Source organism: Ambystoma mexicanum, chromosome 3q (genome assembly GCF_040938575.1).
Source record: "Ambystoma mexicanum isolate Mex_15411 chromosome 3q, UKY_AmexF1_1, whole genome shotgun sequence".
Taxonomy (NCBI): Eukaryota; Metazoa; Chordata; class Amphibia; order Caudata; family Ambystomatidae; genus Ambystoma; species Ambystoma mexicanum.
In genome coordinates, this window is record NC_090926.1 from 573,445,236 (window position 1) to 573,457,580 (window position 12,345).

A 12,345-nucleotide genomic window follows, 5' to 3' on the forward strand; every position below is an offset into this window, starting at 1 on the left:
CAGAGCACATTGCGCAAACATACAGGAGTCAAGGATATGCACAAGATGGACAATTTTCAAAAGGGGGGACAACTTATCCTTCAGTATATAGATCAAAAGTTAGGCAAGTGTTTTGCCTAGGATCAGACATTGTATCAGATGCAAGCGCTGAGAGTGCAACAGGTAGAGCAAGTACAAAATGAATTCCATACAGGGGCAATTGCAGCAAGCCCCCATGCAGATTCAGCAATATGTAAACACCGGACAGGTATTGACACCCAGGATAGGAGGTGCCACTGTGGTAGGAGGAAATCCTTTCACAGGAACAGGGGGATGCATACAATAGGGCAGCTCACAGGACGACCTGATGTGTTCAGGGTTTTCAGTGATATTAGAACCCCAAGAGGAGTCAAGAGTTAAGGTGACGGGAGGAGGCGAAACCTTTGGTTTCTTAGTAGACACTGGGACTGTACATTTATGTACACGGGAGGAAATAATATTCAATGGTGAGAATTGACATAAATAATTAAGGGTTCTGTGGAGCTATAAATTGAGTTCCCTTTTTTGATAAATTATCAGTCTTTAATAGGAGAGTGTGACATGAGTGATCCTTGTTATATTTGCAATAGACACTAGTAAAATATTTTAGGAAGGAATTGGATGCTAAATCTTAATATGATGATTTTATTTACAGAGCAAGGGATAGCGTGTTCTACTCTTGGAATACACTATTCAAACGCGAATTAATTTATATTGGCATGCACAGGGCAAGTGGCTATGCGAGGTTTTAGTAGAGCCAGAGGTCTTTCTTATGAGGTGAGCATTTTATTAACATAGTTACCTAGCTTAGTGGGGAGGCTGTGAGGATAATTTGATGAGTTTTTGTTCAGACCATAGATATCTATGGACAAACAGGGGGGACAGAAAATCCCTCTAGAATTAAAAGCAGCCATAGTGCGAAAGAAAATGGCCATGCTCAAAGGAATGGACAATGAGAGTAGACCATAGAGAACAGTAACCACTCTTAAAGAAGGGTCTAGGTTGATTGACGTCACTGATGACGAAATATTTTGAGAAGACTAAACAAATGATGAAGTGGTGTTTTTTTAGGAAAATCACACATTAAAAGAGTAAAGAGAAAATCATATAGTGTATGGCAATGATGCGGTAGCACTCAGCATATTTACAGAAGACTTGGAGAGAGGGCCAAGTGTCCCGTGGACCACAGGCCCTTATGAAATGGGTCTAGTGAAACAATTAAAAAAAGTATACAATACACATGTAAGGGATTATCATAAAAAAACATATGAGGGTTTGTGTTGTAATTGGACTAATTAATGAAAGATAATCATAAATAAGGATAAAAGCACAGGAGTAAGAAGCTCAAAACTAAGATCGACGACAAAATCAGGAGGAGAAATAAATAAAAATAAAAATTGAATGAATTAATGGATATTAAAGCAGCAAAAACCACTATGAATGGTGCTGGTTACAACTGAGTAGTGTAGTGTGTTTTAATAACAATAAAATATGATTAATGAACGGCCAAAGGGGCATGGAAGGCCAAGATTGATCTGATAATTCAATAGAATTTGATATAGAACTAGACCAAAGAACATATGAGACTACGTAACAAAAATGCTGTTTGTATCTATATGATGGTGTCGATTTATGTTTTACAGATGAAAATTATTACAATTCTTTTGCACAAGAGCATAGTATAGCAATATAATGAGAACAAAACATTATATCACCCCAGAGGTAAGTGCTAGTGGACTAAGTAGGGTTAGAAGAGTTCAATATCAGTTCACACTGCAAGTGTGTGGAACAAATTATTGATAATTATTATGAGTAAGAGGACCCAGGTGAGTACAGAAGAAAGGCAGTAAGGGATACAGTCTTTCAAATATATAGCATTTTCCCAAGAAAGGTGCAAACAGGTGTAAGCACAGGATAGTACCTTGCATGTATTTAATAGGAACCGTACTGGGTTGCAAATAACAAGGGTAGGCAAGTTTAGTGAAGGTAGAGTGGTGAGCGGCGAAATATGTTAATTATATCTCAACAGAATAAAGCACAGCAAAGACAGAAGACGACCGTGGTCCCACGCCATCAGCATGAGGACTTCAAAAGTACAGAGAACATTTTCAGCATGGTAGAAAAAACAAAAGAAAGGCCTGATTGCTACATAATGACAGGTTGCTTAAAATATGCACCAATGAGTGAGAAAAAGCTAGCTTATAGTTGAGTTGGCTGAGAGTGCCAAGAAATAACCGCAGTAAAAAAAACAATTTGATTGGAAGGAAGGTGTAAGGGTCCACGCTAGAGAAAAACCTGACCACTTTGCCAGTCCCAATATGAATTTGGCTCTATTTTCGGTATTCTACAGAGAGTAAGAACCCATACCAGCGTTGTCTTCTTCAGCTACGGATGCACCAAGAAGACAGAAGAAGCGCGATTGAAGAAGAACACATCCTTTTTGAATTTGTTATGTTGTCTGTTTTATTATAAAGAAGGAGACCAAATTACTCTTTGGTTTGAGAATGTGGACCATAGAGGAAATATTTCCTTTCATATATTATGCAGTTTTTTTTTTAACAAAGACTCCCATGAGAAAGTAGGCAATGCCAGACAACCGCAAATGTATATATTGTATAACCTCAGATTATAGCCAAGACCCGGAATCAGATAGTGTATATTTAGTATAAAGTAAAACCAAGATGTGTGAAAAGAAAGAAAGAAGCAACCATACTATTATATTAGAAACTGAGAAAATGCAGTAGAAATTGTTTAGGAGGCAGGAGTGTTTAAAAAGAAACATTGCTTTTTGAAGGTTTGGGTTTATGGAGACAGTACGGACGATAGAGACATACTTATTTTTCAAAAGGAGACTCATTCAGTTTTTTTATTACAGGTGGACAGGAGATACCTACACACCAGGAGATTGGCAGCAACCGATCCTACAAGCAGAGAGAAAAGATTGAGGGACCCAGCCAGATGCCCAGTTGCAACCGCTTTGGAAATATGTCCGCATTAGACTCCCCATCCTTGTGTTCCCTCAAAACAATCGAATGGCCCCCCTTTTTTGACTATTTGAATCAAAAAGACTAAGATATTTTTCAATTTTAGACATATCCACTTGCGACATACCATATGATATTTTGAATCTTAAATCTGAGTGCCAAAGAAGGGGGGGTCTTCACACTTGTCAAATTGTTTCTCAAAATGTGTCTTTTTATTTCATGCATAAACTTTTTCTCACTTTTGTTCATAAATTCTTTCTTTCTACACGTGTTTCACCCCTGTTTGCATCACAAGGCATCATCAGGAGGGATTTTAATGCTGTTATTGAAAAAAATATAAGATACATTTGTTTTACATAGTTCAAAGGAAGAAGAAATAATAAAAGAAAAAGGATTTTTTTTCAACTAAATGTATTACTACAACTATTCACTTATAGACATCTCATTTTCATCTGATTGGGTTCTTTACAATATATTCATGTTTTGGAGCCTTCATGATGATTATTATATTCCTATTATTGACATTTCAACATCACAAGTAGAATAATTTGATATGAAAGTTGGCACTCACCCAATGTGTTGACTTTGGGTCTGTTTTGCCAAAATTCAATTGTTTTTACTCTGTGTCTACGCACTTTCTGTGGGCACAACTAAAAGAATTTATTTGGGTAATTGCCCTATTCAAAACAAAAAAGCACAACATTTTTTTTCCAACTGTTAGATCTAGTCTGATTCTCTTGTAGTAGCGTGCAAGGTACTTTTAAACCTTGGGGGAATCAAGGTATTAAAACGCTTACCTTCTACTCTGTAGGGATCTGGGTTTCTCTCCCTGGCTCCTTGTTTCGGCGCGCTTTCTTAATGATTTGCGCATGTTTATATACGTTTTCCGCGTATGACATCGTCACGCTCGCGTTCTCGCGTGCACAATGACGTCATTGCGTACTGCGTCGCGGCCATTTTGGGCACCAGAACCACACTGGTTCTCGATTTTGGTTTTACAGATATTTTGGGGGATTTTTTTCTGTGTTTTTTTTACACACTTTCATGCTCAATTCAAAAGTATTTGAAAGAAAAATGGCATTTAATTATTTCTCACTTCAATTTTGATTTGTTTTCTTTCAGTCAAATAATGCTTGCCAAAATGAACTGATGTGGCTTTGTGAGTGACAGTTAAGCCAACCAATCAAAGACAAGTTTGGGTTTGTTTTTGGGTGAAGGGACCAATCAGAGCTGTATTCTGAAATTGTATGAAATGTTGCATTATTCTCAAAAGTATATAAAAGCAAACTGATTGTAGGAAGCTCGTGTGCCTCCCAGTTATCTCTCAAATCCGTATTAAACAAGACTGTGAAACACCCGGGCGTCCATCTCCCTACATATCCTGCCTTCAGTGCCATTGTCTGCAGATGTCAAGGTTGATAAGTAGAGGGTCCCCCTTTACAGTATTTTAAACACAAATGAAATTTTGTTTTTAATTAAATTTTAGAATTTTTTTTAATATGGTATTGATGGAGTTTTGTATGGTAGTTATGTGCCTTTTCTATTATATTTTGTATGAACTGGTTTGTAATTTATTGTTTTATGATGATTTAGATGTGTGAAAGTTTCTGTTGTGTAACCAAGACGCATAATAAAAAATAAATTAATGCGAGACGGTTTTGTCACCACAGATGAAATTCCCATCAGTCTAGAGGAAAGGGAGCAAGGCTGTAGGACACCTATCGACAGGTGCAAAGAAACGAATAGCTGAGAAAACAGTTGGGCGTATTAGGTCTACAGACGTTTGCCTATCTTGTGATGGACAAACAAACTCCCCGATCCATCCAACATTAGCATGCACAGCCCAATGTAAAAGAGGAAATGGGATTTCTGGCTCTTTCAATGACAAAATAATTTCAATTTTAACAACAGCAGTAGCAATACGTACGTTTTGTCTTCAGATTTGTCTAGTCCATAGGCCAACGCAGCAGCAGTGGGCTCGTTGATCACACGGAGCACATTTAATCCAGAAATCTGCCCAGCATCTTTGGTTGCCTAAAATAAAAAGAATTCCATTAACATTTCCAACACAGATTAAAGATATCCAAATAGTAGAAACAATATTCAGGCCCACTGCTTGATTTGTGCCAATGTTTTGTAATTGGACGGCAGACTGTTATGATTAACTCTAATTTCCTAGTACTAACACTACCTCTCAAAAATACAGTCTGTGAGGTTTACAAGCCAGTTACCACTGAGGCCAAAACATGGGGGGGGAGAGCTAAGTGCACACATGAGATAATCTAGACACAAAATGGTGTCTGGTTTCAAATTGTTGGTAAAAGGAAAAAACTTCTGCATTAATTACAGAATCACCACGCGCATTCAGAGATTAAAAGTTCCCAACTTGTGATATGGTTTAGTGCCTAAATTGCAGAGACTGGGCTACAGCAGTTCAATCCTAGTTTCCCACTTGACAAGGTATGGGATTCTGGGCAAATCACTATCACTTTTACCTTAAGTTTCTTTATCTGTATATATTTACTTGAGTGTGCAGAACGGGGCTGAATACTAGTAAAAAGCCATGCAAAGTGACATTTCAGGTTGTTGAAACTAAATGATGTTTGAGCTCTAATCTTGATCACTTCCCTCACTATTGCAGAACGTGAACATTCTTCATTTTATGGTGGGTAGGGCAATGATTCCCAATTTGAGACAATAGTTTTCTACATCTGTTCTGCATTAGATTTGGTTACAGAAAATCTCAGTATGATGGCAGCCGCATAGTTAGCATGTAAGAAAAGTTTCCGCCAAAGATGAACAGGTCACAGTTTTTGACATCTGTGGCGGACCGCTGTCGACAGGGCTCGGGCAGGCTCAGTGGGTTACGATCATGGTGCAGGCGCGACCGTGCATCAACAAGACACTGCAGTTCCCGGCGTTCTGAGCGGCCGTGACGTCATCCCGTTCACTGACATTTGACCAATACGATGCCTGGGAAGCCTGCAACGCTGCCAATATGAAAATAAAACACTTGCACAGCACTTGCCCAGCTCTCCTCACTGACAGATCAAAACTGTCAGCAAGATAAAGTTCTCTCGCTAGCTCTCCTCAACAGATCCTTCGCCCCAAGTGGTTTCTGCTTTTTCTTGGTTTTCTGACTTCTTGGCTCCTGTTTATTGGATTTGACTACTGTATCATGGCTGGTCTCATTCTGCTGCCACAATAACGACTCCAGAATATCCCTATTTTTTAACTGGTTTCTTGCAGGGTCCTGTTACGATCTGTGTTCCATGGCATGAAATAATGCCCCGGTGCCACGCGCCATGGAATATTGGTGCAGGGACATCCTGCGTGATGGTTGGGGGATGCAGTTGGTGGGATGGCGTTTTAAGTGGCTAGCGCTGGCTGCGTGCGGCCCTAAATAAATACCCTCTTACATATCTTGGCGTTTACCTTTTGATTGTCGCTACAAGTGGCGACAAGGGTGCGCAGCGTGCGGGGCCCGCACTGAGGAGTTTGGTGACATATGGTGTCGAGTTTGTGATAGAAGAAAGCCCTGCTCGATCCGACCATCCGTTGGAAATGAAGTACGCTGGAGGCGGTGGAGAGGGCTTCAGGAGGCAGTGTCATTTTTAAGTGCTAATAGAAAGGAAAACAGCAGGAAGTGGGCGTGTGTCAGCATCTCAAGACTGACAAGGCTAGCATTTTGTGAAACAAGTAGTGCAAAAACCAACGGCCACAGGAGAGCACCAGAAGGCTACTGATAGGAATTTTAAAGTTTTCCTTACAATAGAGACATTTAGTCTTGAACAAGTATTGTAGAGTGAAACACTGAAGTTTATTGGCCACACGTTGATGTTCGAAGGACATTGTAGACCCTGTTTAGAAGTGTCCACAATCACTCAAGCACCAGGGCTAATAACGTGAAGGCCACACCACTGACAATTTTTAGCCATCCCGGGAAAACCACCAGTGAAGTGGGGAGTGTGGATTAGGGTGTTTGAAACCTATTTAGTGGCCAGAGATGAAGCAAAGTACAAACCGGAAAAGAAGGCTGCGCTGTTAGTAAACGCCCTGGGTTTGGAAGGACAGAATGTGCCTCATTACGAGTGTGGCGGTCTGGAAACAAGGGTTCCGGTAAGCTTACCGGTTTCCCTTGTTTCCAGACCGACACACTACAAGTCTGCCTGCCTGGGCTGCCGCACCCGGCAGGACTGACCCTGCCGGGCGCAATGGCCCGGTAGGCAAAGTTGTCATGGAAGCACCAGCACTGTTACCAATGGTGCCGGTGCCTCTGAGTCCCCATTCCCGTGGACTCCTATTGGACTCCACGGGAATGGGGACTTACCGAATCCCACGCCTGACTTCCCACTCCGCCGGGACTTGTAATGTCCTGGTGGCACCGGGAAGTCAGGCGGCGGATCCAGTGCTACGAGTATGGCAGCAACCTGCCGTTAGCACCGGCAGTTTACTGCCATACTCGTAATGAGGCCCAATGTGTTTCACCACTTGCCAGTGGTACGTGTAATGGAGGAGGAAGCTGATGAATACACATGAAGAAGCACTATGACTTACAATGTAATGTTATTTTGGAAAGGCACCATTTTTGTACATGCCAATAAGGTACAGATGAATGTGTGGAGGAGCATCTAGCAGCACTAAGATTATTGACAGTCGATTGTGAGTTTGGGCACCTCGCTGATCAGCATCTGAGAGACCAAATTGTGGCGAATTGTTGTCACATGGTGACTGATATCGGGTGAAATTTACCTCTAACGAAATGCAGATGTTTCTAACGGAAATGGGGATCAAAAGATGGTATACCGCACTCCACCACCCCCAGAATAATGTTTTTGTGGAAAGGATTAACAGGACTGTGAAGGGTTGCATTCAATGGGCAATAGCTAACCAGGTACAATCGACCATATGCAATATGTTGTAGGCATACAGGTCCACACCCAATGTTGCGACAGGAGTTTCTCCTTTCGTAATGTTGAGTGGTCGGAAGCCTGGGACAAAATGAGTGCCCGTCTGGGTTGGTTGGTTGTTGTGTGATTATTGTTCTTCTCCCGATGTGGACAAAGTACACTGCAGGGTGTAGGAAACCCAGTACAAGAACAAAGTTGGTTTTGATAACCAGATGGGTGTCAAGCAGAATTACATTGTGGTGGGTGGTGTTGTTCAGGTTAAAAAACTATTTAAGGTAACTAAGGTAGAGTCACAGTATTTTGAGCCTAAGACTGTCACTGGTATGAATCGTAATGCTGTCAATTTGGGTAAAAGAGGATGGTAGAACAAGGAAAGGATTGTCAAGTTGGACAGGAAGAGTGGAGTGATGGGAAGAGAGGTTTATAATGGTGAGCTTGCTTGTGTTGAGTGAAATGTGGAGAGTTCTCCAATGAGTGGGGGAATGCAAGGCATGGAAGTTGATGAGGTTATCGGATGTTTCTCTGCGATTACCCATCTTTGTACATCATGTAGCCATTGTTCAAGTATGGGCCCCTTTGAACATTTCCTGGATATAGCCAATCGCCTTTTTGCCAGTAGCACCAAAAGAACTGCTATGTTCCTTTTCCGTTTCTGCTTTTTCCCTCCCGGGAGCATTCCTAATTAACACACTTTAGGGGTATATTCAAATCGTTACCTCACAAGGTTATTAACCTTCTCCATTACCCTTTGCCAAAACCTTCTGATCACAGAGCACTCACAAATCATATCCCAGAACCCTGCTGACTCATGTTGGCATCTATGGGAATTACTGGGGCTTATTTCATGTTATTTCTGAGGGGTTTAGAACATAGAATTGTATTAGTTTAAATCTGGCTTTCCTTGATACTTTGATAACTACTTTCAAGCAAATCTTAGACCATTCACCCTCTTTCAGTGGCTCACCTACATCCCTCTCTGATTTCCCTTTCTCCTTTAATTGGCGTAGTGTCTTGCTATTCTGTGGCCGTTAGAGACTGGTCATTGTATGTCTCTCCCTCTCTCTCCCCCATGATCAATACAGTGTGAAGTATAAGTGTTGCCTGGCGCTCCTCTGGTACTCATTCCCACTTCAGCTTAAGGACTTAAACATCCTGGCAAAATTTAGGAATTGTCCTGTTGGTATTTGAAAGTAAAAGACAGCAGTTGTCCACCATCAAACAGATCCTCTAGCACGGAATTCCCTGCACTGGCACATTTCTCATCTCCTATATCCCTGACTTTGGCCACCAGTGGTTCAACTGCCCTTATGGGAATGTATGAGATGTATCCCCACTTCAAATGAAGCTTAGTACAGCTAGCTGCACTACACAAACTTTGCATGTCTTGCTGGATGTCCCCATGTGCCTCCAGAGCAATTCAACACCTTCCTGCACCTCAGGAGTACCCATATGAATGTCCTGTCCTCTTCTTGGCTCCATGGAGTCCCATCTAGTTGTATGTGAAGTTGGGACGATAGAAAGTACAGTACAAAATCGGGGAGAGAAAGCCATCCCTCCTGATATATCTGACGTAGTGTATAACGCTATCCAGTGTCTCCTTCCCAACCACAAAAACAGCATACTATCCAAAAGCTTAAAGAAAGGTGGTCTGATCATGTGTGGAATGTTCACACAAGTACAAAAACCTAGGTAGGATCACCATCTTGCATATCACAATTTTCCCCATAAGTGACAGAAAAAGCATCCTAAAAAAAAACCTTAACCTACATATCATCGAGTGCTCTTCCTGTATTGTTTTGGAATGCATCTGCCATTGTATGGTAGATTTGTAGCCCTGGGAATCAGTTTTTCACCTAGTGCCTGCATCCGGAGGTTCCCCCGGTACTTTCTGCGCAGGTTCTGCTAGCGGGAAGACCTTTGACTTCTCGTTATTAACCCAGAACCCTGATAGCCTCCCAAAGCTTCCTAGGACTTCTTGCATGTATAGGATGTGCAGTTGTGGTGCCCATACATATAATATGTAGTTTGCATACAGGGATATCGTGTTTGGCTATCCCTTCACTACAATGCCTGCTTCTTCAAATTGTCATCTGAAAATGTTCACAAGTGGTTCTAGTGCCAAAGCAAATAATATTGTCATGAAAAGGAACGGCTCTTGGTCCTTATGGAAACGCTGGTGTAAACCATCACAATCCTCACTGCATCTACTACCTCCAAAATGGCGACCGGATTTCCCATCCTACCTATGGTAGCACAACATTTCAGCCTTTTTCCAAGATGGCAGCAATCCTATGCGGAACAGTCAGCACAAGGACCCAACACTTTCCTAACAGATGATATAAGGAAGAAACAATGTAGGAAGCATTTGTCATTACGCTCCCATGAGCCCAGACATTACCACTCATGTTGTATTCACTCTGTTCATTCTCGACTTTCTGTGTCTTCTCCTGTGTTTCACTGTATTCTTCTGACTCCTGCTGTCAGTCTCTCGTTCCCAGCCTTCTTGAACCAACCACTAGTCCTGTTCTCTGTTTTGGTTCCGAGGCTTTGCTGTGCTGTATATTGAGGCTGTATACTGAAGAACAACTGTGTGGGAATCATTTTGATGAATACCAAGACACTATCTGCAAGGGCTTTCCCTTGCGGGTTCGCTTTGGGATAGATAACCTGCCTGTGAATCTCTAGGTCGTCAGGTTTCCTTTAGGTGATTTCTGATACCAATTTACAGTACACAGATCAGTGCTTCGATGATTGACAGTTGTTAAAGTATAGGGGACAAGTGGCATCCTTGGTGTGTCCCTCTTTCCAGCCGCCAACTTAGTGGGATGTCCTTCCGTCTTTACCCTCACTGTTGGCTCACAGTATAAAAGCCGGATCCAGGACAGCATGCTTGTACACATCCTGTACTGGTCTACAACACAAAAGACATTTCCATTTCATAGAATCAAAGTCTTTAATAGCGTCCAGATAGAGAACGGTCATTTCGTCTTCCCTGTTTCACACCACTTCTAGAATATGCTACCATAAACGTCAGGTCAAAGTCGTGTTCTTTCCCTAAACAAACCAGCATTGGTCAGGGTGAATTAGGTATATTGTCCCTATTGGCAATGAGCTTTGCCCAGTATTCTGGTGTCTAGGTTAATCAAAGCAATCTGGTGATAGGATTCACAGCGTCCAAGAACCTTACCCATTTTAAATATCACCACTATAAATCCGCCATCATGGATGGAGGTCGAGGCCCTTTATGAAAACTGTAATTGTAAAATTGTTTCATTCTAGGCATCAACATATCTACATAAGGGTTATACAATTCTGCTGGCAGTCCGTCACTTCCTGGCATCTTGCCGCCTTTGAGGGACTCAATCACCAACAGGATTTCGGTTTCTGCAATTTGTGCATGCAAGGTCACTAGAGCAGCCTTGTTTAGCCTGGAGAGGACAGTCTGATCAAGTACCTAATTTATATTATCCTCATTATCTAAATCAGAGCCCCAATAACTGTGTAGTATTAATGGAAGACCTCACTGATATCTTTTTGCATCAAAGGCCAATGAGCCATCTACTCGTATTTGTGTGATGACATCATGCGGTTACTCCCACCTCAGTAGTCACGCTACTAAGCGTCCATATTTTCCCCTTCCCAATGGATCCTTCCTGTATATTGTGTATAATCGTGCCTCACCAATCATTCATGTGCCTGCTGTTGCAATACGAGTTCCAAAATTAGTGCAACCCCGCACATATTATCCATCGCCCACTTCCAATTTCACATTTCCCTGTGGTTCTTTAAGTGTGTTTAGGAGCGTGGCCGGGACCCTGTTTGCGATAGCAAGGCATTTCCCCCCCAATTGTAACCTTGAATGCTTCCAACACAACCCCTACATACTCCACAGACTCCACGTTAAATTCAAAGTACTCTTCGATGGTTTGTTCGATTGTATCTTAGTAGGTCACATCCAGTACGGATTCTGGCTGCAATCTCCAACTATGTTTGACTCCCTTACGCCCTCACCAGGTAAAAGTAGCTATCACTCAGGAGTGATCAGTGGATATCATCCCCATATACTCCCCTCCTTGAGGGTGGGGAACTGTACCTTTCCCCCAGGATATAATCAATTCTCAAATGCATTGTGTGTGGACGTGAGTATAAAGAGTATCCTCTTGTTCCTCCCTTATGTTGTTAGTCTGAAAATAGGAGGCGACTGTAAAACAATGAACACACAACAGTCTAGAGGAACAAAGGTATAAACAACAGTTTATTCACACTCGAGTGTGGACTGACTTTTACAACTGCACGGCATACAAGCATAGGAACAGTTAGCCCCAACTTGTCGGCATACGGATGTTATATACAGTTTTACAATATCATGACAAATTTGGGCTAGCTCATCACGTGATAATTGCTTGTGACCTAAAGACCCATGAACGTGGGCA

At 41.8% G+C, this 12,345-nt stretch overlaps 1 protein-coding gene across 2 annotated transcripts in view; it reads right to left on the reverse strand.

Annotated features, from left to right (window-relative positions):
- LOC138582748 (stress-70 protein, mitochondrial) overlaps nucleotides 1–12,345 on the reverse strand; it is a 1,916,616-nt gene that overhangs the window by 1,376,652 nt on the left and 527,619 nt on the right. For both annotated transcript variants that reach the window (XM_069654348.1, XM_069654347.1), the window contains one exon: nucleotides 4,930–5,036. In XM_069654348.1, the coding sequence (XP_069510449.1) occupies nucleotides 4,930–5,036 (107 nt within the window). The remainder of the gene's footprint in view (nucleotides 1–4,929; nucleotides 5,037–12,345) is intronic.